This window comes from Pungitius pungitius, chromosome 1 (genome assembly GCF_949316345.1).
Source record: "Pungitius pungitius chromosome 1, fPunPun2.1, whole genome shotgun sequence".
NCBI lineage: Eukaryota > Metazoa > Chordata > Actinopteri > Perciformes > Gasterosteidae > Pungitius > Pungitius pungitius.
Genome location: NC_084900.1, coordinates 17,206,295 through 17,232,212, shown reverse-complemented (window position 1 = coordinate 17,232,212; position 25,918 = coordinate 17,206,295). Strand labels below are relative to the sequence as shown.

General features: G+C 42.6%; 3 protein-coding genes across 6 annotated transcripts; 2 read left to right on the top strand and 1 right to left on the bottom strand.

The window, feature by feature from the left end:
- Positions 1-12,019: 12,019 nt before the first annotated feature.
- Positions 12,020-17,967, bottom strand: LOC119221996 (monocarboxylate transporter 2-like). Of its 2 annotated transcripts, none has more exons than XM_037478306.2 (5): positions 16,277-16,908; positions 15,950-16,180; positions 15,584-15,727; positions 13,638-14,483; positions 12,020-13,539 (listed from the first exon to the last, which is right to left on the bottom strand). In XM_037478306.2, the coding sequence occupies exons 2-5, from the start codon at positions 16,164-16,166 to the stop codon at positions 13,316-13,318; spliced, it is 1,431 nt and encodes a 476-aa protein (XP_037334203.1). In that variant the 5' UTR covers positions 16,167-16,180; positions 16,277-16,908; the 3' UTR covers positions 12,020-13,315. The 2 variants fall into 2 exon arrangements, with proteins under 2 accessions (XP_037334203.1, XP_037334202.1); XM_037478305.2 differs by lacking the exon at positions 16,277-16,908 and adding an exon at positions 17,831-17,967 and having other exon boundaries at positions 12,022-13,539.
- LOC119222056 (uncharacterized) lies at positions 16,910-20,474 on the top strand. The gene is made up of 3 exons (XM_037478399.2): positions 16,910-17,323; positions 18,400-18,588; positions 18,697-20,474. Exons 1-3 carry the CDS (start codon positions 17,186-17,188, stop codon positions 18,889-18,891), a joined length of 522 nt encoding a protein of 173 aa, XP_037334296.1. The 5' UTR covers positions 16,910-17,185; the 3' UTR covers positions 18,892-20,474.
- LOC119221973 (calcium-independent phospholipase A2-gamma-like) lies at positions 19,809-25,904 on the top strand. 3 transcript variants are annotated; one of them, XM_062562724.1, is made up of 9 exons: positions 19,809-19,931; positions 20,773-22,595; positions 22,801-22,953; positions 23,040-23,197; positions 23,307-23,401; positions 23,525-23,696; positions 23,821-23,878; positions 24,054-24,248; positions 24,677-25,904. In XM_062562724.1, exons 2-9 carry the CDS (start codon positions 21,597-21,599, stop codon positions 25,133-25,135), a joined length of 2,289 nt encoding a protein of 762 aa, XP_062418708.1. In that variant the 5' UTR covers positions 19,809-19,931; positions 20,773-21,596; the 3' UTR covers positions 25,136-25,904. The 3 variants fall into 3 exon arrangements, with proteins under 3 accessions (XP_062418708.1, XP_062418709.1, XP_062418707.1); XM_062562725.1 differs by having other exon boundaries at positions 19,843-19,944; XM_062562723.1 differs by lacking the exon at positions 19,809-19,931 and having other exon boundaries at positions 20,476-22,595.
- Positions 25,905-25,918: the final 14 nt, after the last annotated feature.

The following is a 25,918-nucleotide window of genomic DNA, read 5'->3' as shown; positions in this document are numbered from 1 at the left end:
TGGCCAAAGCTTTGAGGTCCAGGAAAAGTTTTCAGGGTTCCACCTCACCCAAAAGAGTCTCTAACAGCTGTCAATCACTGTCTCATCATTACTGCCTGCCATTATTAATCCATCACATTGCATGGTGTCACTACATCCCTGGGAACATTGTGGCAAAACACATTCGCCTCGACCTCACTGTGTGTCTTCATCGCCGTGATGGTACATTACGCTGTAGCTTTGCATACGTGGCGCCCCGGGTATTTTTGGATGACTTCACTCACTTATAGTTTGAGGCGCTTTTTGTGACTCCTGACATCACCTGCATCCGCCGAGAGCCGCCCAATTATATGCAAACTGTCTTTTTTTCCCGTTATGTTCACTGTATGCACAGAAAAGAGGAAGTAGTGACCTTTTAAATGTGTAACACATACTATTTATCGGGTTTTCAAACATTTACACATTATACATCATACAGTATGCAAACATCTGTATCGCATGAAGCGATGCACTTTGAAAATGTTTAATTCATGCAAACTCTTAAGCGTGTTGTTCTCTATTAATAACATTAGCAATTTAAGTTTTCTATCTCGCTGTACTTCCCCGGCTCACTGGTGGTGAACCGCTCAAGCAGGGAAACATTTCTGGGGAGGGATTGAATCAAAATAAAAACTGCAGCGGCCATGTCCAAGGATGCATTGATTCCAAAGCTGTAGCTCATTTATGTATTTTAGACAACAATGTGACACAGAGGAATACGTTATGTCAGGCCTTTGGGGATATGTTATAGGGTGAATTTATTCATGTTTTTTGACATGGAATTGTTGAAAAACAAGAAAAATGGAAGATGTCAATTTAACTTCAGTGGTAAAATGGCCATTAACATAAAAAATACCCCCATTGATCCTTCATATGTTTATTTCTGATAAAGGTTTTACACTCAATACTCATGGAGCAGCATAAGTAAAGTTTACATAACGGACCCAAAGTGAGTCGAGCTTCATTGAGCGTTTTCCTGTGACACCCTTTAACTTTAAAGTCTTAGACACATAATGCCAACACTGAAATTATTTCAATTTCAAAGAAAAGGAATCTCTATCCATCATTCTTGCAATGCAAAAAAAACAAATCAGACAGAGATTTTCCTGACCGGCAGAGCACCGGTTTCTGTCTGAATGAGGTTCACGCACCACTGATTCAATGGACTCCTCCCGGAAAGCTTCTGGCGGCTGCTTTCTGAAAGGTAACCATGAAAATAACTACATTCTTTGTAGGGAATGTTCACAAGAGTTTGTCTCCTAAATCTAAAATGGGATTGCACAGATTTGGCCGGGAGGCACGGACAGGCCTAGAAGCTCCCACGGGCTCAACGTCACAACGTCACACACCTGCAGAGATGAGATTCTCGGGGGGGACGTCGTGCTTCCTCCAACATCCGACGACAACACAAAGTCATGGTTTTTTTTTTTTTTTTACAAATAATGGCAGCAATATGGGTCTACTCTTAACGCCTGTCTGGTTCCATGTTAAACTTCCTTTCCAAACGGCGTGCCCACAAGCTACGGGGCTGGCTGCTACTTTAAGCAGAGCGCAAAATGTCAATAAATCGTTGCGTTTCGCTCAGGGTGGAAGAGCTGGGGGGGGGGGGGGGGGGGATCTCTCAGGAAAATCTATGTAGAAGTTTTCAGCTCCCCCCCCCCCCCCCTCAGCTGTGCCCACTCTTGTCATAACAGGACACAGTAAAGGTTTAGCAGCCTCCCCCCAAAAACATGACATTTTAAGATAAAATGACTGTTGATTATCATGACTCCATTCCCAGGGGGCCAATAACAATTAGGCACAGAAGACATACTGTCGATCATGTCATGCATCGCCACGCAATGCATTTTGAACAATCGAGGAGGAGGTGGGAGTTATTCTAGATAAAAGTCATATATTTCCACAGGCATTCCCGCAGTAATTTCACACAAATCCTCAGATCCGTCTTTTACATGCGGTTCGATTGCACATTCCATAAGATAATATAATGTTATATTGCTGTTAGATTAACAATTCAAATATCTTCTCTGTGCGATCAATAAATCACTGACAGATAAATGACTTACAGTGAAAAAGTGAGGGACATTTGCATTTTCATTGAGTGTTTTTGTTTTCTGAAGCATTCGCTGCTCCTTTGTGGAAAGGTCAATGGGAAACAGTTGGTGTCTACTTTATCTGCATGAGCCAACTCACAAGTTCAGCCAAGTAAGAAATAAGATTATCTTTAGACTGCAGTGTGAGAATCTGGCCTTTGAATGTTATTCAGTAGAGTGTTAATGTCTTAGCGGCCAGAATGAGCCCAAACTGTTATTAAAATAACTGAAGTATTGCGCTGAATTCTTCTTCAATTCACTGAACCCCTCATGTTTAATGGATATTGAGTGTCTCACCTTTTCAACCAGTTGGTCTTAACATTTAATAGATTCTTTCACGGATATTAATCTCTCCATTATATCTTTGTCGTGGATAAGAGCGAGGCACATTTCTCTCAGGCCAAACAAGTCATTTATTTCCCAGACACAAACATTTTTACAGCTACGGTGTCATATGAGAAAACTCGGGCGGAAAAAAAAAGCAGAATTAAACTGTTTGCCAATGTAATGCATGCCTAGCTCTTAAAGCATATCATTTGAAGCTGGAAATGCCTTTTCTCCTCCATTATTTCCTGAGTCGGACTGACATTTATTGAAAGCTGCACTATTTGATCCTGCCATCGAGCCAAATGTCATTGTGCGCACATTGTGAACATTTCAAATGGAGAAGCAGTGCAGCAGTGTTGCAAAAGCAGAGCATTTCAACGCGAGCCAGATCAAACTGCCGATGACGGAGAGAGAGAGAGAAGACGCGGTCGCCTTCCGCGTTGCGTTAACTGCCTCCGGAGAGTTTTGTGCTGTACAACCTTCCGTCTCTCCGGCAGAGAGGTGCCGAAAAAACATCTGATGCATCAGGTGTCTTTTATTCCTGCCTTTTTTTAAATCGTTCCTCCGCGGTTATCTGGGTTAGGTGCTCGGCCTTCGCTTTAAAAATCAGATATGAACATGAAATAGGGGAGATTATAGCTCTGGATGGAAAAAAAAAAAAAACAGAAAAAAGGGCTGATTTTCTTTTTCCTCCTTAAAGTCGTACGAGCATTCATCGCCGTGGCCTGTAGTGTCCTCGTCTCATACGGTCGACATGGCACATTGAAGTCCTGTTGGCTCCATCACATCAAATGACAACCCCCCTGCCCCCCCCCCCCCCCCCCACCCCCCTGAAATTGTGTTTGTTTTTTTTTCTTCATGTAATTGAATTTGTCTTCCTTTTTGAGGTCTGCCTTCATCTCCCGAGATGAAAACCACGTTTGCCCTCCGGATGTTTGCGTTAGTGGCTGAATGGCATGGTCATGTTCCTGTAACAGCCGCATGTTGTACGTCAGGAATGCACATACCGGATCGTTCATTTGAAGGGGTTGTGTCTTTGACTGTTTAAATACACCCTTCTTTTGCTTTTACCGCTATACTGGCCAATACCAAAAGCAGGTGTAACACGGGGACAGTAATGTGTTTTCTGTTATTATTGTGGTATCAGGTGGCTGTTGCAGCAAGTTGAAAGAGCCATTTTTCTGAATGAAAACAGGGAGACCTGTCAAATGTCGGTTGCTCTCTTCCGCCGACTTGAAGGCGTTCAGCGGGAAATCTGACCTGCGACGGTCAGAGCGTCTCACGCAACCTTTTTGAGGAAAGCACTCAGCACAACGAATTGGGCCCCGAAATGTTTGAAACCTGCTGTTTTGCTCTCTGAAGGCGGCTCACTCGGGGCTCCCACCCCGATGCTCTCCGCCCAAGTAGATTATTTGTTCTGGGTCCCTGGTGGCTGAAGGTGACTTGAACAGCTGGAGGAACCTCACTGAAATACACATGAAAAGAATACGCTATGTATCGTTAATCAGACGAGCTGGCTGTCTCCCTGTTAGCTAAACCATAATTAATGGACACATATTAATGGTTCAACTCTCAATATTTTCTTTTTTTTCTAGAATACAGCATATGTACAAACTTTAATATGAAAATAAAAGACAAATTAATGCTTTTTTGTACCTAAAATACACGGTTTGAAAACAATTATACAAAACAGGCCGCACAACAGGATTAGAAGTTGGTCGAAGTGAAAGAATCACTGTCTTTTTTTAAATATTCTCCCAAGCTGTTGAACTTCATTTCACAATTACTGTGCTCACTAGTTCCCCCCACCTCCACAGGCATAAAAGGAAAATAGCTAATATAAAAACTGAAATTGTATTCTTTCCTCTGTAAGGAGAGATGATTGCATATCAAGTTGGCTGGTTGAAGTACCTACTGTGTATGACTCCTGTGAGGTGGGAGAGGGAGCATTTTTCTTCCAGCCAATGGAAGAGTGAGTCAGGTTTATGGCTACGGGGAGCAGAGGGTGGCCTTTATTTCCCTGAGAAGAGTCATTGTTATTGCCCTGCAAATTTATGGCTTGCTTCTGGAAAGAACCTACCAGCAGAGTGCCTGTCATTTCTCTTACTATCTTATGCATTATTGATAAGTCTATGGTTCTATCATCTATTGTTTGCTATGGCCATAACTCAACAGCGGAAAGCAACATACACAGCACACTGTAGATGTATAGAGTGAATTTCTCTTTTGTTCCCTCTACTGTATTTTACTCCACTTTTTTTATGGGGACTTTCACTTGTTAAAACGAAAGTAGTAACGATACCTGGCATGGCGTCAACGCCGCTGACCCCTCTTAAAGGAGCTGAACATTTGAACATTGTGAACGTTGTGAGATGAAGACTAATGTCTGCCCGTGTTTGCGTGCAGGTTCTGTTATCAGTCCGTCACCTCGCTTTGTTGACATTTAGTGCAGGCGAGTGACTGTGAGCGCGTTCCCCCCGCTCGTTATCTCACGGCCACGCTGCTCTCACACGCGGCCTCCGGGCACCTCGCAGGTAAACATCGTTAGCTCTGTTCGCACTTTTGTCGTGGATTGAAATGTTAGCTCCGTTAGCTGATTGCCGCGTTGAGAGGCGCTAACTCAATCACACTCATCCCCATCTTTGATTTGGCACCTTCAACGTAAAAAGTATTTACTGTATATACACATATTTCATAACTTAAAACAGATAGAAGATTTAACACACACGAAATAATGATTCCTTGGCAGAACTGTCATGTGCAAAAAAAAAATCATTAATCAAATTAAGGTCTAAAGCTGACATGGTTTGACGCTGGAGTTCGGATGAAGTTTTGACGAAAAGCCGATGATTGCATAGAACCGAAGAGGCGTGGGCTGTAATGAGGATGCTAATTCACAACAAGAAGCTCTGGATCAGACACAGAGGACGCGAGGTCTCTCGCTTTCATAATGCAGGTGAACTGAAAAAAAAAGTTGTAGTCATTAAAGCACTTCTTTGAATTATACAAACAGAAATGAGATATTTATGTATAATTGCCACTGACGTCCATGTGGCTCCCTGTGCATTACTGGGCTGTGCGGGAGGAATGTGTTGCATGACAATAGCAAGAAGAACTGATTAATCATGGATGTCTGCTTCAATTAATATGTCCTGATAAATAGCTGCTATTAGCTATATACTCAGCAGTTACATGGGGAGATGATTTGATCATCATGCAGTTAAAAGATAATAAGGTTCAGCCTCCTGAACAAAGGAAGCCTTGCTTTGACTCTGTCCTTCACCTGGCCAGGATCACGGTTCAAAGAGAAGGCAAAGGAAAAGAGCACCTGGGCTCAGACATATTTCACAAGTAAAGTAAATCTGCCATCTTTAGGCATGTGGACGCATAGAAAAGCAAGTGCAACCACACGCACACACACACACACACACATACGCATGCATCAAAATAGCTGCACTAAACAAGTTAATCAGTGATGTTTTATTTGGTACCTCCCACATGTGCTGCCTTTCTCTGTCTCTTCCCTACAAAGCTGCTCTCACTGAAGGACCCTTCAGACCAGCGGCAATCATCCTATTTAAACAGCTGAGAGACCTGCTTTTGGAAACACTGTATTGTATAATGCAGCCTGTGCTTGCAATCATAATCTTCACTTTGCAATGATGAGGTTAATTTTGGTCTTTTGTGTATAATTTTTGCTTGTTTTACATAAGCAGTTTAATTCAACTAGGTCGTTTACAGCTTTCAACATGTTTTCTCATATGTCCTATTATGAATAGATTACACTGGACTAGTTTTATATATAGGTAGTTTGCTTCTTTTTGCTCGATAGACACTATATTGGATACGTTTATATATTTTTCTTGATTTGATAGTGTAATTATATTTGATTAACATTCCAATCAGTTTGTGTGGCTGTGCATCTGGAGCTGCCACAGTAAAGGAGGGTAAAGACTTACCAAATTTGTTTATAATTTCCGACTCTCAGCCAATCCATCACCACTGAACAAACTTATGGATACATTACAATACATTAAAGCTGATTGGCTATAATCCTCACTTTAGGCTTCAATGGAATCTATACACTCATTACACAACGAACAAATACTTGACGAAAATATTTATTTTGACTAACAGGAACCGAAATAATCAGACTCATTTTTGGTAGAAACAAACCTGTTCAAAGTATATATTCATATAAATATGTGTAATGTAAATAAAAGCAGAAACCTGAACTGATGCATTTGAGAAGCCACTGAATGCAGTTCACTTACAAAATAAGTATTTTTCCTGGTAAAGACTTTCCAATATCAAGAAAATTTTAAGTAACGGTTAAGATTCATAATGATAATAATAATTGAAATTTTCAATAGGGATGTTCTCAGGCAAATGTAATCTAATAACACTATCTTCTCCTTAATAAGAACACCCTTAATAAATAATTTTGATTTGGTTATTGCTTTCATTCTCACCTGCAGGCTTTATTTAGAATTAAGACAGCAGGAATATGTTTCATTAATTTGCCAAAGGGAAGAGGATTTTTTTTTAAATAACTCATGGAGAAAGCTGGATAATGAACGAAACTGTTTCTAAAACACATCTGCTGTTTTAAGAAACTATGACTGGCAGGGAGAAGTTGGAAAAATCGCGACTGGGCGTCAGAGCAGAATTTGTATGGTTTGGTTTTTCCATTACGCCGGTTTTGTACGATTGAGATGAGCTTCTGTTGAAATCATTTTTTTGCCCTTCACCTTGCACCTGGTTGGCCATGTTAACAGAAACTATTATATCAAACTCAATGATTTATTGGTTGAAGGACATGGAGAATGAAACGGTTTACTTTTTCCTGTATGACTGGTTGTATTTTAGTACTTTGTTTTCACTAGTCCTCGAAAGTGTTTTTAAAAGTGACAAAAAAATACTTTTGGGCTCTTAAAAAAGGGAAAATTAGATTTTAAATGACTTTTTTCCCCACCTGTGCAGCTATTGACAACTCCTTTTAGAAACGTTTGCTCAACCACATTAAATCGGAAAAAGAAAAAGTGTGCTGATCCGTAATATGTGCGACACACAAACGCATTGTCATTTTCTTCCAAGAGAACCTACAGGCTCTGCTTTAAAGACACTTTGTTGGCTTGTCCATATGGTTTATAGGTTCACAAATGGCTTCACGTCTCTTTAAGAGAAGAATGGGAATTTAATCACACACCTTCGAAGGGGGGGGGGTTTAGCGAGGCAGCCGCGAAGAGTCAACAACCTTCGTCATGTCGGCCTCAGCCTCAGCAGCGGCTGTCCTTGAAACACAAAGGACCCCTGATGGCATTGATTCACTTCAGCTACTGTTGCACTCATTCGCAGTCACAAAGACCAGTGTGTTCAGACCCTTTTCAGCTCCGACGAGCACCACTAAAATCACAGTGCGCCATGGGTTTCAAAATAAGCTAATCATCGATGCATCCCACACAGCCAAGGACAGCCGCTTTCCTCATTTTGCTCATCGGCAGCTTGGTTTCAGAGTAATGACACATTCAATCAGTCCAGGATCAGGAATAAGACACAATTTAGTAACAGAACCTCAGTATCACAAGGTTCCTGGGTGTGAAATTCACACGGATGTTATCAGTGAATCAGGTACTGTATAAAGGGATTACGGTTGATTTGCGCCATCATGTTTCATCCCTGCTTTTCATTACGTGGCAAGGACAAGGCGATACGCCCGAGTTGCTGTTATAATTATTTCTGCTCCTCTCCCTTTTCTGTGCCTAGTGTCTCTCTCTCTCTGTCATGCTCTCGGTCCCAGGGCTGAGGCCCGGGCTTCGATCCCCGAGGACACGGCGCTGAATGCTGAATGTCTCTGGCGTCTGCAATTGGGGGGATTAGGAACAATCTGAGATTGGATACTGTTTTTTTTTTCCAAATCAAGCCTGAGGAATTAAATGAAATCTTACGTTATCTCAGGTCGAAATGGTCACGCGAGTGTGCTGCCCCGACGGACTGAAAACACAAGCCACTTGCTTTTTATCATCCACACGCCACAGATCGCATTAGAGACTGGGCATGTGCACAATGTGTAAATAGTACAGTGCCTGCGGATAGTTTGTGTCATCCAGTCCTTCAGCTCTTCAATAAAAATGTGCGTAGCATCTTGCAACCTAATTTGGTGTGGTATTCAAAGGATAGATTACAATACGCAGAACATCCTCATATTCTTCCTGTAATATGCATACAGCAGCACCACCGTCCCCAGACGTGCAGGCTTTAGCGGTTGTCTGTGTTCACCAGATAAAGACGAAGAATGGTTCTAATAAGCCGCAGAGAGAGTCTCCACAAACCAGTGTTTCTTCAGAGCACGTTTGTTCTCACAAAGGCTAAATGTATTTTGAGTGGCAGATTAAGGATATTGGTCACGGGTTCTGCATTGTCAGCTCTGAAAAGTGGGGTAAATGTGTGTTCGGATGATAATTTACACATTCTTTGGCTCAACGGCAGACAAAGGAGCTGTAGTGTTCTCGGTTGTGGGAAATGTGTTTCACAGATTGGTAATTATGGGTGACATAATCTTATTAAGTCCCTTTGCTTTGCGACTCAATTTCTTTTACAAGCATTTGTCATGACTGAGTAGTTTAGGGGTTTAGGTTCCTCTATTGTTTGAGTTGGAAAAATGGGCGTCTTCATAAGGGCCTATTTTGTCCAATTTGTCAGCAGTAACGGCACAATTTGTAATATCAACCTGTCTTGGTCAGGTAAAGACATGAACATTACAATATTATATATTTAAGATTTGTTTTGGAAGGTTTTCATCTTTATATACAGTCCTGTAGTGTTTTTTTTTTTTATTTCATTAAACTTGATTAATGGCGATTAATGAATGCATAGACACTGTTGTTTAATTGCTAATGTTATTTTAAACACAAAACTACACACATTTGATCATCTTGGGGGCGTAATTCCACCGGGTAGAACATGTTGAACTAGCAACTCTTCCTGCTAGCTTAGCCTAGCAGCTAGCTTAGCAGTAGCTAGCATAGCGGTCCTTTAAGTGGTCCGTTTGCCACTCAGCCCCCTTCTGTTTGACACGTGGAGGAATTCCTCTTAAGGATTCTGTGTTGTATTTCGCGACTCTGTTTTACTTCCAATGCAAAAAGCTCTCTCCATCTTAAGCTGCCATCTTGTTTTCTTCCATGTGACCGACTGCAGTTGGCGGCCGCTTAGTTTCCGAGGTCAACTTCCGGTTTACTTCCGGAAGGAAACAAAGTAAGTGTGTTAAAATGCTTTGTCGCATTAATCTCGGCCACATTAGTAGCATAGATTAACGTGTTAATTTTGACAGCCCTAGTTCAGATCTTTTTCTTTAATATATAAGGCTTATGTTCAATTAAAAATGCATCAGGTGAAAAGAGATCGATCAGTTAATTCTAATGGAACAAAAACACAATGATTCTTATATTCACCAGATGTATTGAAATGATATTCTTTATCTGGCCGATGGATTCAGTTAATGTTGCACACTGCAACTCTAAGTCGCAGCATTGTTGTTTTAAAACCTGCACAAAGCCTGCTGTGCATCAAACAGCAGACATCCACATGTTTAGACAGGAGCAAGTGAATTATGTGGTACTTGATATAATGTAGTTATTTATTTATGCAGGCACAGCCTCTTTCCGAATTCTATATTACATCATTGATCCATTTTTGTACAATCAGCATTGTAATATTGTAGCTAACTGTAGCTGAAGTTAAGTATGAAATTAATAAAATTTTTAATAATCAGCTAACTAATAGGCATACAAATGATCACCACGTTTATAAAACATTTACCAAAACTTTCACTTTCTCTAATGTAAGAATTTCCTTTAAAATCTGTCTTTAATTGTAGTTCAGCTTATGAAACCATTCTGGCTTTGAAAAGTAACTCGTAACTACAGCTGCTAGATGAATGTGCATTTCCTCAGAACATTGATGGACTTGAAGTACAAATTAGAAACTTCGAAACTTGAACAGTGACTGGCGTATATGCCAGTAACCACTAGTTAGTAACCACCAGTGTCAAACAAAGCTTTTATTTACACATTTACTTTCAAGAACATTAATCAAGCATAATCAACTATCTGGGGTGCTAAAACAGAAATCTCTGATCCGATTCAGGCTTCCTTCCGCAGATTGGAGACACCAACCGCGTGAAGTGAATACCAAGGCGACCATGATCAATGGTACGCTAGCTGTTAGCTAAGATGATTGATTTTGAGAGTGAGGCACTCTGTGCCTTGTTTTTCTCCGAATGATCTCAGTAAATCTCGCGTATCATCAGGGGCGACAGTCGGTTAGAGCGGGCGCACTGCAGGACCTGGTGTCTCTAGTCTCTGCAAGGTGTGATTGAGTCCTTGAGAGCTCCTTGGGAAGACTGACGCGGTGATCGCTCCTCTGTCCACGTGCCCCGTGTATCCGTGTACGCCGCCGCAGGCTATGAGCGTTTATTAAGGATCGGCGGCGTGTCGTTAATAGCTGCGTCCACGGGGGCTGATGAATAAACTCTTAAGTCTCTGGTATTTTTTTCATGACGTGGCCTTCGCCTCCGAGTGCTAACACAGTGGAGACAGATTAGTTCTGCTGCCGTGGGTAAAGCAGATTAGCAGAGATTATTAACCAACATGCTGGATTACAATGACAGTATCACTCCCGTCTTTACAGACAACCCAACTTTGCGCTGAACTGCTCAAACCGGCAGCGCGGTTAAAACATTAACGTCTCGGCATGGGAGCTGTCATCACGGGGATCGGAGGCAGAGCCGCCTGGATTTAATCTTCTTGGTCCCAATTAAAGTCAGATTTAGTGACATCAGTCACAGTTCATCACAGAGATTATGCTCAAGCTGTTCGGTAAGGAGATGATACAGAGTTTATGGGAACTGCCACTAATTGAAGATTTCAATTCTGTGTCCACTCATCGTTTTTGGTTTTGGTTATGACTGTTTATGTCACCTGTTGTTTTTCTCTCTAAAATATGTATCTTTGGAGTTTTTAATGTAATACGCAATATGTACATCTATTTATGTGCTTTACTCATTTACAAAGTAGCTGTATCTGTACTTAAGTACACATTTAATTGTTAATTTCCAAACCACTCAATACATTGACTGATCTCTGCGTCCCCCCTGAATTGCAATGAATAATAATATTATGGATGTGCTTCAGAACAATGTTGAACTCAAGACAGTTTTGTGGCAGCACTGGACCAATATATCCTCTTTGGGTAAACAGTAGTCCAATACATTTGGCTTGATTGCAGTTGTGCCAGGATCCAAAGATAAGACAACGGTTTGATTTTCAGATAAAGTTAACTCAGATTATAAATACATATGTTGATTTCCTCACTGAAACAATTTTCATCCATCTGAAAAAGGAAATCAATATGCGCCTTACAGGGACATGACAACGGATCATTTCAGCATCTCTTAGCGGCATCGCTCATTTCCTTTCAATGGTTCCATTGTGTATCTTAGTGCTTTAGGTGCTCAAGGTGTGGAACTAAGAGGCTCTAATGGACTAAGGCGGTATGTTAGAATATAATGCCTTTACGCACATTTTGTCCGCGAGATGTGTTGTCTGTGGTCGGTTGGTTAAGGCATTAAACCACAATCATGTATTAAAAGGGGTTCTTGACAATAGATGAGATAAAATATGTACCAGATGAGAAACAACTGTAATCAGCACTGTGAAATACCGAAATATTCCTTGATGTGAGGGGGTTGTTTGCACAAAACCTTTAATGTCACAGAGGGCAAGTTAAAATCCACATGGAACTACAAAGTCATTTAATGGTTTCCATTCCTGTAGTTAAATGACGGCACAGTGAAACAACTTGTAGATCCCCATGGCCTAGCAGATGTATTCAACTGGAGAATGAAATTTGGAGAGTGAATAATGAAATCTTTATGGGTGGGAGGTAAACCTATCGAGCGGAGGAAGGGATTGCAGGAAAGGTATTTTAAGATGTGTGTAGAAAGAAATTGAATTTTCATATATTCTAATTGTTTTGCCCCTAGCGACACATTCATATTTGCCAGCCCTTGGTGGGGTCGCCACTCAGAGTGTGGAAATCAATGCTGTAAAGAACCAAACCAACAATGAAGATGCCTTTGTTTAACAGGAGAGATGTTGCATTTCGAGATATCACACGGCAGAGTCCAGTGCCACCTGGTGGTGAGAAGATGCAAGTAAACAGGAAGGAGTGTGGCCCAGTGTGTTATTTTATTTATCTAGTTTTTTTATTTTTTATTAAATCAGTCCCTCGGGGATACAAAGAGAACAAGTCATTACAATAAATGATACATGCATTGAATACTGCAGCATCTCTGGATGATTTATGAAAGAAGAGTAGCAGTACAGATGGCACAAAATGCAACAATAACGGATAAAATACCAAGAATAACTGTTAATCACATTTATATTATTACTGCTACTAATAATAAATTTGATTTATTCTATTGCTTCCAATACTGCTGCTGTTATGTTAGTGGTAGTTATTTCATCGTTAGTCCGATTAATACTCTCATTATATACATCATTTGTGTCATATACATTGACTGTTTAAATCATTGTTTGTTCCATACACATGACATCTATTGCCCTTCTGGCCGTCCTCAAAGAGGATGTTTTTTCTTCTTTTCTCCCCCGTATAAGTTTGTTATTTGGAGGAGTTTTACCTGTCCCGAAGGGAGGGTCCCGTGACAGAGGAGGTTTTTGGTCAGATTGTTAAAGCCCTCTGAGGAAAATTTGTGATTTGGGGCTAAACAAACAAATTTCATTTAATTTCATTAAAACGTGCACGTGTCCATCTGTCCATCCAGCATTAAAAAAAAAAAATCATACTCAACGTGTTCACACGTCTGCTTCATGTGCCCTACCACCATCCTGGCTCATTTGAGGTTTTAGTTGCTCCTCACAAGTCCTCATGTCCACAGCCACGCTTTGCTTCTTCTCTTCGTCCAGCCTCTTGTAGTTGAAGAAATGCATGATGAAGAAAAATATGCCCGGCACCAGCATGAACACTCCGCACGCATAGTACATGGATTTGTATTCCCCGTAGATATCAACCAGCGCTCCTGAAAGAGGAGATAAACACTTTTATTATAAAGTTATAAACTTTTTGGATTCATGTACTTTGAATCTGAAAAAAGTGTTGTCTCAGAAGTACACAAACCTGAAATCGGAGGCCCAAGAAGCACCGGCGCACACTCGATGATGGTGACCAGTCCAACTGCACTGGAGAAGCGGTGAGCTCCGACAAGATCCATCAGAACTTCGAAAAGCAACGCACACACCATGCCAAACGCCAGACCAAAGATGACCGCGTACACAACCAGACCGGCATATCCGGGTAGCAGTGGGCACAAAAGGTGGCACACACCATTGAACGAAACCGCAAAACTGAAAAAGTATTGGATCCGTGGGCGGATCCACTTGCTGTTGCCGATGAAGCCAGTCGCCGGCCGCGTGAACATGTCCACCAGGGCGAAGATAGAGAGCAGGAAAGCTGCTGAATATTCATCAATCCCTTGATGCTTTGCGTACGGAGCCATGAAGACCACCGGCGCGAAGAACCCAAAAAACATGACCACGTTACCGACGAGGTAGATGAGGAAGCCCCGGTGTTTGAAAAGCGAGACGTCAATGAGCTTCTTCAAACACCCGGGACTCCCGCCGCCCCCCCGGTGTTCTCCGGTCAGCAGGTCGGCCTCCGGGGTGGCGGCTTCCTCGGCCGGTGGCCTGTTGCGCCCCGGTTCGGCCCCCGGTTTCGCTTTGGTATTTCGATTGACGGGCCTCATCAATGCGCCGGCTACACAGCAGTTCAAAACAATGGCGCCCAGGATGAGGAAGCTCCCTCTCCAGCCGAAAGAATCAAAGAGAAACTGGTTGAGAGGAGCCAGAGTGAACAGAATAACTGGACTTCCCGCCATGGCGAGCCCGTTCGCCATCGGCCTCTTGACCTGAAAGTAGGTTCCAATGATTGTCAGCGCCGGCTGCAGGTTGAGGGCGAGTCCGAACCCTGTTGAGATAATCCAATGGCTCATTGTTTCACCGGGAATAAATCAATCAACGCAATACGTGTGGGGATGACATTTCTATAATAAAACAAAATTAGAAAGATTTAATGATTAATGATTAGAAACATTAAGTTTATTCAAACGTTGATATTCAGTGTCACACGTCGATAAGGGGTTAACTCTGATTTTGTTTCAAAATGAACTAATAAAACTACACCGCTACCATGAAAAAATTGAATTAATAAATCAAAAAAGTTATCAGATGAATCCAAATTGAAGTAATTGTATGTTTGAGGCCTATTTGCCATTTTTCACATCACGTTTAATTGAATATCTAAAAGTTTCAAAACCTTTTAATTCATGCAATTTATTTTGTGTGCCACAGTAGGTGAAGCATCCAGACAAGTTTAAGATTAAAGTATTTGTATACTTGGTAGCATTAGTATAATCTTGTGTTCTGGCATGTGGGGATTTTCTAAATCATCTGATTTAGTAAGTCATGATAAGAAAAATCAAAAAAGGTCTCTTAACACAATTGTTCTAATAACAAAATATACACAGGAGGCGGAAGTTAACCCCCACAGCGTTAGACAACGTGACAGACTGATTGTCTAAAAGCTTCGGCATCCTCCCTTTGTCAGGTGGTCACAATGAGGCAATATTAAACAAACATTACAAAGAACAGCAGAAAAAATTCAAACGTAAAATAACTCTAAGGCAAAGGTATAGATCGCGGTAGGCCAGCACTAGGCCAGAGCCCACTGAGCCCCATCACATAGTATGCTGCTCACAGTAGGGGGAGCGCCTAGACAAGATGTAGGTTCAAAGCCTTTGTTCAACTGGTGGTGTTAGTCTGATCAGGCATTGTGGTGCACATGCAAGTGTTATCATCTGATTTAATAAGATATTTTAAAAAGTTGTTGAATGTTCTAATGGAGACTTATAGAGAAGGTGAAAGTTAACCCCCTACAGTGTTAAAAAACAAATCCTACATCCTCCCTTTGTCAGCAAACCTTACAGAGAACAGCAGCAAACTTAAGCTCAGGCACATTAAAATACGTGAAAATCGCACATATGATGGTAGAAAAAAAATTGAATTTACCCCCAATAACTCCAACGCAAAGATACAGATGCATGATAGTCCTGCCAAAAGAAGCAAGCACCATGCCTGCGCTAACCATGAGCCCACCGACCATGACCACAGGTCTGCTGCCAAAGCGGTTCACCAGTATGCTGCTCACAGGTCCTGCACAGAGAAAAGAAAAATCTCATTTTTCTCTAAACCATTTTTTCCACTGGAAGATTCGAGCACCTGGGGTGGATTTTCTTATGTGGTTAAACAAGGGGAATGATGCAATAACTTTTTTCTTACATGTTTCAAATGTGGATGGGAAACATGAAAAAACGTGTACAAAACATGAATTTCTGAATAGAAGGAAAGAAACAGGAAGGTATGATTGCCACTGACCCCCCGCGTACATGGAAGCGAGCATGACGGAGGACAGCCAGGCAATCTCGCTGTAGGAGACAGAAAAGTATTCCTGAATCTCCTTAAAGTAGATGGTGAGGGACTTGGGGAAGGCGTAGGAGAATCCTATGGAGATGAAAGCGCCAAAGACAACAGCCCAGCCCCAGCCTCCATCTGGTGGCGTGTGGCCTAGTTTGGTGGCAGCTGCGGGGGGCATGTTCGACGCACCGGCTGGAAGGAAGAACAGTTAAAAGAAGTGAGCAGAGTAAGAAGAAAGAATAAAAAAAGCACATTTTCAAAAGCTGCGGTAACGTTAACACGCCTTACTCTCAAGAGGTCACCCCTCCCCGAGCCTGTTGTTGTAAGGTGCTGCGGCTGCCTCGCAACAGGAAGACCCTGCTTTAAGGCCTTTGATCTCATCACGTGTTGCTCGCATTCCACATACTAGTGACCACATAGAGCAACAACCCTCCCGGGACCACATTTATTTTGTTAGCATTCTACAAAAGCATTAGTGGCTGAAATCTAAGCCACAGATGTTCCGCCTTGGCCTCTTGAGGTTGTTTACTACCAACAAAACAAAAGAAAGTATTCTATTGTAGTAAAAATAATGAGGTTAATTAAAGACATTGCAGTACATATCGATTTGGTTTAGATAGAAATGAGAAACCCAATTAACTAGGAAATTCTACACAAAAATATGTATCTTAAGAAAATTGATGAATTCTCAAATGACACTTAACCGCTAAAATTGCATTCGATTGATCTAATCCAACGTTATCTTCTAAAGACCAATAAAAGATAACCTCTGTGAGAAATGGGTCGCCTTTAACAACTAGTGTTCACTTTTATTCCACTAAGATTTGGCTCGTTAAAGAAGCAACAGAGTGGGACCTCTCGTAAAATGTAAATGTAAAATGTAAAAAGTCACCACGCCCCCTTACGTCACTGTCTCCCGGTCAGCTGCTGCCAACAATTCACAGCCACACTTTTTCCATTCATTTAACTCTCCTTTTTACTAAATGAGCGAATTTGAGGACGCGAGGTAGTTTTTTTTAAAGGCTGTCAATCGGGCGTCGGCTTTTTACAGCAGCGACCTCTGTTTGTGTCACTCAACCGCTTGCGTAACTCGGGCACAGTTGCGCTACCTGGCGCACCCTCACGATCACGAAGTCACTGAAGTGAGCGGCCGTGCACGCGAGTTTGGTCGCCCGCTTGATCGGCGACTCCGCGTAGATGTTGTCCCGAATGAGAGTGGGCTCGGTCGCTTGCGTAAGGTACGCGTTGAACTCAAGGGCGGCCGGAGAGGAGACACATCTCCTGCGCACGCATCAGCGGCACCGGACCTGCGGCCCGAAGCACGCGGGCGTGAAGGTAAAACGTCTGCGTGCGTCAAGTTGTGCGACTGTGGATACGCGTGCATTAGAAACAAACTTCCTCAAAGTATTTTATTTTGTGTGCCCCCCCCCCCAAATAACGCGACGTTTGGCATTTAGTTAACGTGCAAGGTCCGCGGCTGTAAATTCGTACGACGTCCGGTCAAAGATGCTTGCTAAAGAAAGACAACCACTCTGCCGTTATGATGGCAAACGATAAGACGTTTTAAGTATGTATTGGCATTTTTATTGTACAGAAAAAGCCGACGGAGTGGCGCGTCTGTCACCGAGTAAACGATCCAAAAGGACCGCATGCAAGTCACGTTCCTTGTTAAGATATATTGGGATTTACGTTTTGTGCACCCGTTTCTTGAAAAGTGAGCGGCGAGCTCTTCGCCGACTCGCAGTCGACTGCTGACCAGCGGCGGAGGCCAGAGGACAAAACAACAAGTTTTCCCCCTCGTAACTTCTAACAAACACCAAGTCAGAATCTGAAGCATGTCACCTTAAAGTCTGCGATTCTTGACCCCGGGGTGTGTGGCACCGAGCTGCCGCGTGTCCTGTCCCGCGCTGCTCCGCTGCAAGTGTGGAGACGGAAAATATCTCGTGGGCTGCGTTAGGGGTCGTGAGCCTCAACCTGACCTTAGAGATCAGGTGACGTTCGTCGGAAAATATTTTATAGTATTTAATAATGCAAAGCTATGCAGCTCGCGATATGCAACTTCAGATTACACAATGCCATACAAATGATGCCATAAATGACTATTCAACTGATTTTTGACCTTATTGGGTTATGTTTCTCTAGAACTTTTCTTTTCTTTTCTTTTCTGAATCCCCATGAAACCACGATGTGTTATTCAAAAAACAAAAAGGCAGGGGATTAGTGTTTAATATCTAATATAACAACGTTCTCAACGTTTATAATTTTTTCAGCCTTGCAGGTGTACAGTTTACATGGTATTTCTTTTACCGTCCCCACTAAAGCATTGGTTATCTAGGAATATGGTAATTTTACCCTGTCTAAAACACACCTGCTTCAAATCATTTCTACCTATGTGCCCTGCTCCGTTTCAGGTGCTCTATGATGGGCTCTGTCCCATATGTGTGACAGAAATCCGATTCCTCCAGTTTCTGCAGAGGAACCGCCCCGGTAAAGTGGACTTTGTTGACATTTCTCTGTCGGGCTATGACTTGGAGAAAAACAAGGATGTCAGCTATGAGATGGCCATGGAGGAAATGCACGTGATTGATGAGAAAGACGAGGTAAACTCCCCCGGGCTCTACTGTCGCTACACTTGACATTTTTGGAAGATTAATCTACAAGTGTTTTCATCATTATGTAGCATTATGTAACGTGAGGTTTATTGGCAGGTTCATCGTGGGATTCCTGCCTTTGCAGTCATGTACAGTGCAGTTGGCCTCGGCTGGCTGGGTCGACTCATGATGTGGTCACCTGTGAGACCACTGATGGACAAGTCGTACGCTGTCTTTGCCAGGAATCGCTTAAAGTGGACCGGGCGCGGTGAAGAGTGTGCCAAAGGACGCTGCCAAAAGAAAACGCACTGAGGAAAACCGAAAAAAATGTATAATATCCTTCCATCCATGTTTTGAAACACTTATTCTGTTCAGTGTTGCGTGGGCCCTTCGAACCAAGTTGACCTTAAACCATTGTGTAATGTGTTTTAAGTGAATTGATTGTCAACAAGAACTTGATAAATCCACATTGTTCATTTAACTCTCAGTTTACTGTGAACCTCTTAATAAAGGTTTAAAAGGTTATTCTAACCTGAGGGGAAATATCGTCAGCCTTAATCAATGTGTACGAACACATTTCTTTCCAAAAATGTAAAGTGATGTCAATGGCGAGTATGTGTTCTTTTAATAGTAAGTTTATGCAAAAAAACAAACCAAACATGTTTGGGCTTGTATCCTGTTGCACAGCATTGAGGTTCATTGAAAAGCAGATGGAAAAGCAAACTTAGTAAACTGCCACTAGATGTCATAAGCCTAAAATAAATCAGCCTTGAGTGAGATCGTCCCACTTGTGCCGTGCTGTGTGTCCTTGTAATCTACCAGACCTGTTCATTTAATAAAGCTTCCTTTGAACAAATAGAAGTAGGGTAACATTCATGAGACAGAAACTTGACATAAAATGATTTTAATTTGAAAGTTTTGTAAAATTCCTTTCCACCCTTCTTATCTTGACAGCGTTACATTCTTGTTTTGTATCACATGTTGTGACGCCTGCACGGTTTCTAGGAAAGGCGGTTTGTTTTAGCCTACGGCGTGTTTGTGTGGATCTATGATGAAATCAGCAGCTAACTTCAGCTTACAGAGACCCTTGAAAAGCCCCCCACCACCCCCACCCCCTCTAATTTTAGCTTCCAGTCAGGCAGTAACCACACATGACTTAAAGCCCAACTGGTCAACATTGGCTTATGCCTGTTCGCCCCTGTACCAGCTCAACCAATAGCTATTAAGTACTTCATCAGAGAAAGGTTGAATTAGGAATCAAAACGCTGAAGAAACAGTGGTCCTATCCAAGTGCTGTACTGGATTTTGAAATAAAGAAACTTTGAAGAGGAATTGTAAAGACAGAGTAGTAGGTATGTGATCGAGGTAAATCCTTAGTGAATGTTTTTATCTCACATTTTCTGTCAAGGTTAAAGTAGCTGTTATTAATGTTGGTTCATGACCTTCCCCCACACAAGTGGGAAACAACTCTTGTAGATCTTTATAACAAAGTCACTACAAAGTTTTCATGAATGCATTTTACTTTACATGGAACAATTGTTGAAGAACACATTGTCCCTACAGCTCTCTGGGGTCTCAAATTCCCATCTAACATTGCGATTAGGAGTTATTAACAAGTTATGCACAACAAAATATTTGGTCTAAAATTCTGGAAAGGTTGAACGTGCAATGTTATGGTGAAGTATAATGTTTGTACACACTCTGCTAACAATTGCAATGTGCTTTTTCCTCTTCAAATTGTATCTATTGTATGTTCCGGATGAATGATTGGATGGAGGTTTTTATACATACAGTATACAGTTTGATATCAACACGACTAAAGTGATCCCTTGACTTTCCCCTAAAGCCACCAGTCCGATGTCATTCTTTATTGTTATTAAATCTCTCTACAACTACAGGATGAACTTCCATGAAATGGGGTACAGGCTCTCGTTCCCCGAGGATGAATTTGAATGAGTTTAGTTTATGACAAAACACCTGGTTCCATTACCATCAGTTTCAACTGTTCTCTACTTTATGCTTCACATAATTAGGGCGTGTCAACATGCTTTCGCACTGAACAAAGATTCCTAACATTTCTAAACATCATCCGGCTAAACATTAACAAACAGCATTGTCATTCTGACATTGTTAGCACGCTAAAATTAGCGTTTAGTATCACTGTGTCTCACAGAGCTGCCTCCAATTCCCCAGATTCCTATTGAAAATACTGCTTCGGGGCAAAGAAATTGATGCAAGCTCAAGAGTGACATTTGGAATTTGATTGCTGCTCACCACTTCAGGACAAACATGGGCCTCTACATCAGCACCAACTGGTGTTCAAGTTCAGTGGACAAGGCATTGAGATCGTTCTGCAGAGTGAGGTACCTGATGAGCCTTCTCAGAAAGTACCCCTGTACGGCAAAAGCGACACTTGGCTTGGACCCCCGCAGATACTACAGATACTACCTGCTATCTCCTCTTCACGTGCCCAGATTTACAAGAAAATGCTTATTTAACAATTTAAACCACAGTGCTGCAGGCTCTGCTTACAACCACTTCCTCTGGTATTATACCAAAGAACCGAATCGTCTCCAGGCGGTGCGTCTTTACTCTTCCTCCAATAGGAGTACATTAAAACCTGACGCTCCGATTGGGATCTTCAAGGAGGCTCCGAACGGTTTCCTTTCAAGATCACTGTGTCACGGTTTGGTCTCTCTTCCTGTGTTATTTTGTAGTTTTCATGTCTCTTGTGTTCCTGGGTAACTTCCCTTCCTGCCTTGTCCTGTGATTGCCTGATTGATCCCACCTGTGTCCAATCACCTGCACCTCCCTTGTGTATTTAAGCCCTGTGTGCCTGTTGTCCAGTGTCGTGTCATTGTCTATATGTCCCACGCTGTTGGAGCACGTTATCAGTTTTGTCTGGAATAAAGAGCACTCTTTTTGATCGAGAACCTCTGCTTTTGAGTCCTGCTTCCGCCTGCTCCAGCACCGACCCTGACACACTGGCAGGGCCTCTCGGTCAATCCTTTAACAGAATGGCCAGACACAATAACATGTATTTCAAGAGAAAGTATGTTTCTCTAATTGTAAATGAGGGCCTTGTTGTCATAACTACAGAAAGTCTTGGCAGGTCACAGAGGCGCAGCCAAAGCCAGACCGCAGCCAGAGAGCGGAATGAATCAGAGAAAGATACAATGCAGACCTTGAAAAGCAAAGACAAACGGAATAGCTCGGGGATCCCTCATTCCACACAAGACAATCGTGGACTGCAACTATTTCACATCAGCTCTCTGGCGACAACTTTTGGAGAGAGCTACAGTTATGTTGCCGGTCACATTAATTCGGTCTTCTCTCGCAGCTTCATGGACGTTCAAAAGGAGGAGCGTGTGAACAGCATCTCTCCCACAAGAGGGCACACCAGAAGGCTGAAGAAGAGACAAATACCAAACACTTACATCATCAAGTCTAAAGAAGATGAATTGTCTGAAGCCAAATCTGCCGCCGATCAGCCAAAATTGGAAACTAACCACACCTCCAGCAGCTGGAAGGAGGGCTACCTACATTTTGCAATGCACATCAATAAATACTTTGGGGCCAATGTTGCCAAAGAAGTGGTACAAGATCAGAAAAGGAGAGAGCGGATTCCCGTGGAAATGAATGACACCTCACAAGCCAGAGGAGCCATGTCGCAAATGAAGCAAGACGAACATATCATCCATAAAACAGGAGGTCTTTTCCACAGCAGCTGCAGTACCAACATTGGAGATAACTATTCCCAAATGGCCGGCCACATCAATCAGTATTTCAAGGGCCAGAGTGGATCGGATGAAGACAGTGATCGAAATCTCTTTTTAAAAGCGCCGGATCCTGGATTTGCTAGCTCAGAGAGACTTAAGGCCGTGACCTTTATGGACTGCCTTTACAACCCGACCAGGGCCATCCCTGACTTGCTGAGTGCTTATCTGAACATGGGCTCCTTCACTCAGACTCGGATGCCTGCCGTCACTTCACCAGAGACAATACTGACTAAAAAGGTGGGTTGAGGTATGAAATAATCAGTGATCAACTGAACTGAACATATATTGTTGGTCGTAATACCATTGGTATTGAAATTGTTCACTCTTGCTGCAGTCCCTTTGGCTTGTCAGAACATTGCTGGCATCGTTACAGAATCTGAAACACATGCATGCAAAGTTTAGCACAAATGTTTATTAGTGATCTCTGGCTGTGTGTTCTCAGCTGGTATTGAGTCGGAGGGACGCAGAGGACATGACACGTGGGTTGATCGGCGCTCTGTCACAGGCTCTGCCTCCAGAAGCCCTGGCTTCCTGCGTGGAGGTGCTCAATGAACACCTCATCCGTTACCCATCATGCAAAGCTTTAATGTGGCAGGTCTGTCAGAAGTGGAGCAAAAACATTTGTATTTGAACAGATCTGATTTGACCTCAGTGAATTCTCAAGCAAGCTTCTGTTTCCAGGAGAGAACTGCCGTCACATTGTTGAGGAAGCGTCGGACCCACAGAGACAACCAGGCACTTCAGGACGCGCTACGGGAAAGCTTGGCTCTAATTGGCTATGTGGATCCAGTCAAAGGTTCTGGTATAAGAGTGCTCTCAATTGACGGTGGTGGCACAAGGTAACTCTACGGAAAAAAACTACACATTGCGTGTTTCATCCTGCCAACAGTTTAAAACACGTATAGAACTTACTCGTGATATGTACTATTTTGTCTTTGCATTTTGCAGAGGTGTGGTGCCTTTGCAGGTATTAAAGCTACTGGAAGCTCAGACAGGCAGGAGGATCCATCAGCTCTTTGACTACATCTGTGGAGTGAGCACGGGTAACAAACCAAATAACTGACATTATCTTAGCTAATGTTAACATCATAATTGATGCCCTAACAACCCTCTCAATGTGTATGAGTCTGAATCTTTCTGTCCTTCCTGGTATGTGTCCGTTAAAGGCGCTGTTCTGGCCTTCATGCTGGGTCTTGCCCAGTTTTCTCTAGAGGAGTGTGCTGACATGTACCGTCGTTTTGGCGCCGAGGTGTTTCGGCAGAACCCGCTGGTCGGCACGATGAAGATGGGCTGGAGTCACTCTTACTATAACACAGAGACCTGGGAGGCAATACTACGGTATACACGGAATGGATTCTGACGCGTTAAACGTACAAGAGTGTATGTGCTGCATTGATCAACAAGTTAGTAATACGGCAACATAATCTGGCCTGAAGGAATTTTGTATTTTCATCCTGTTTAGTGAAAAGCTGGGAAATCGGGTACTTATCAAAACCGCCGGAGATGAGTCGACCCCCAAGGTAAGAATCCTGCAGATTTTATGGCTTTCAAGTTCACAGCAATGATAAAACAATGCCGGATCGACGGACGTTTTCTACTGTGGCAGCGTAACAGAATATAATCTGCAACGTTTTTATTTTCAGCATTGAAGGTTTCGCGAACATCTCACGCAGGGTTTTGTTGGTATCTGCTCAGGTTTCAGCCGTCAGCGCTGTGGTAAACTGGGGAACCAGTCCAAAGGCCTTTGTCTTCCGCAACTACAACCACAAACCAGGCTCTCTGAGTCGCTATGCAGGAGGCTCCCTTTGTGAAATGTGGCAGGCAGTGCGAGCATCATCAGCCGCCCCAGGATACTTCCAGGAGTTCCCTTTACAAAGTGACATTCACCAGGTAACAAACTGCTGCTAAAGACATTTCATAATTGAGTGAAAATGGACTGTGAGAAAATAATTGATTTGGGGAGAGGGGCTGCACCTTCAGTGTCGCTTCATAAACAACACGACTCATGTAGGATCAATACCTTTCCTTTTAGTAGAAGTAGTTGACCATTAATAAGTGCATGCAACATAGCCACTAATTACTGAAATTGCACCCAGATTGTCGTCCTCTGCATATGGCCAAACACACTTTATAATGCAGGCCTAATCAACTGTATGTAGTATCATAAAGCTGTTGAATTCTATCATCTATTTCAAGCTTTAATCCACTTTTATCTGGATTGTTGAAAGGGTGAGTTTTACACATGGTTTGTATATAATTTAGAGAGGAACACAATACTTTTCCTTTACATTTTTTGATGAATTTCTGTCTCTTTGAAGGACGGAGGAATCATCTTGAACAATCCCTGTGCCTTGGCTGTACACGAGAGCCGTCTGTTGTGGCCCAACCAGCCTTTCCAATGCGTGCTGTCTCTCGGCACCGGTCGCTATGACAACGCCAAGAGGGGACCTGCCACCTCCACCAGCCTGAGGGCCAAAATCAGCAACTTGATCAGCAGTGCTACCGACACTGAAGGGGTGCACACCCTCTTGGACGATCTGCTGGCCCCGGACGTGTACTTCCGCTTCAACCCCACGTTGAGCGCACTGGTGTCCCTGGATGAGAGCAGGCCGCGGGCCATGGACCAGCTGCAGAGAGACACCCAGGACTACCTCGAGAGGAACCAGACCAAAGTGGCTAGGCTCTGTTTGGTGCTCGGGGCAGAACGCTCGGCGGCGAGCAGAACTAAGGACTGGATGAGCGAGCGGGCCTGGGAGATGAAGCAGAGATGGGTGTGAGTGCGGTGCGGTAAGTGATGAGGTCCAGGTGTGTCTCCTGATCTCGCTTGGAGTGGGTGGAAGCCTTCTGGCTGGAACGTACACTCCCTCCACTATTCTGCCCTTTACATTTTTTCAATACTGGTTCAATAACTATCGACATTCCCATTAGCCTATCTTTTATTTTAAGTCTATTGATAATTAGCAAATGTTGTTTCGCTAAACACGGGGAACATGGTGAACACTAGCTGGCCAGCAAAGGCATATTGCTATTACTAAGTTAGCATGATGCTTAAACGCAACTCAAAGTAAATGATTAAATATACTATGGGTTAGGGTTGAAATGGTGTATTCATGCCTCAAGCCGTTTCTATGTGCCGCAGGGATTGTGAGTCGGGACGCATCTATATATGATCCTAGTTATCTTTGTTTATTGCAGTTTTCTGTCTTTGGCTTCTTTTGTTGTGAAACTTTGGCCCCTCGCCAAAAATGTATGATGTGAAGCGTTTGCAGCGAATTCCATAATTAAAAAGCAGGCTACTTGGATGAGTTTCATTAGGTTATAGCCTTAATGACAACAATATGATTTTGTAAACATGCCTAATTTGTCATGCACTTTATTAAATGTGTAATGTGACAGAATGTCTTATCTGATTGTTACTATTAATGTTACCCTTCTCAGTGTTGATGAATGTGATATCAACTAAAATAAGCTATATATTATTCTTTCCTGTGACATCACACATTAAGTTGTATTTGCATTGTGAAATAGGGGATTGTATCATTGTGTGTTTTTAATAAATT

What these genes read in the sequence shown, in the direction of transcription:
- LOC119221996 (XM_037478305.2), bottom strand. Translation starts at nt 16,166, where the DNA reads ATGCCCCCCGCAGCTGCCACCAAACTAGGCCACACGCCACCAGATGGA. An exon ending in CGCTTCCATGTACGCGGGGG is followed by an intron (nt 15,728 to 15,949) that starts GTCAGTGGCAAT and finishes TTCTCTGTGCAG; the next exon opens with GACCTGTGAGCAGCATACTG. An exon ending in TCTTGGGCCTCCGATTTCAG is followed by an intron (nt 13,540 to 13,637) that starts GTTTGTGTACTT and finishes CTCCTCTTTCAG; the next exon opens with GAGCGCTGGTTGATATCTAC.
- LOC119222056 (XM_037478399.2), top strand. Translation starts at nt 17,186, where the DNA reads ATGTTGTCCCGAATGAGAGTGGGCTCGGTCGCTTGCGTAAGGTACGCG. An exon ending in CGAAGCACGCGGGCGTGAAG is followed by an intron (nt 17,324 to 18,399) that starts GTAAAACGTCTG and finishes GCTCCGTTTCAG; the next exon opens with GTGCTCTATGATGGGCTCTG. An exon ending in TGATTGATGAGAAAGACGAG is followed by an intron (nt 18,589 to 18,696) that starts GTAAACTCCCCC and finishes GTTTATTGGCAG; the next exon opens with GTTCATCGTGGGATTCCTGC.
- LOC119221973 (XM_062562724.1), top strand. Translation starts at nt 21,597, where the DNA reads ATGGCCAGACACAATAACATGTATTTCAAGAGAAAGTATGTTTCTCTA. An exon ending in AGACAATACTGACTAAAAAG is followed by an intron (nt 22,596 to 22,800) that starts GTGGGTTGAGGT and finishes GTGTGTTCTCAG; the next exon opens with CTGGTATTGAGTCGGAGGGA. An exon ending in TACAAAGTGACATTCACCAG is followed by an intron (nt 24,249 to 24,676) that starts GTAACAAACTGC and finishes GTCTCTTTGAAG; the next exon opens with GACGGAGGAATCATCTTGAA.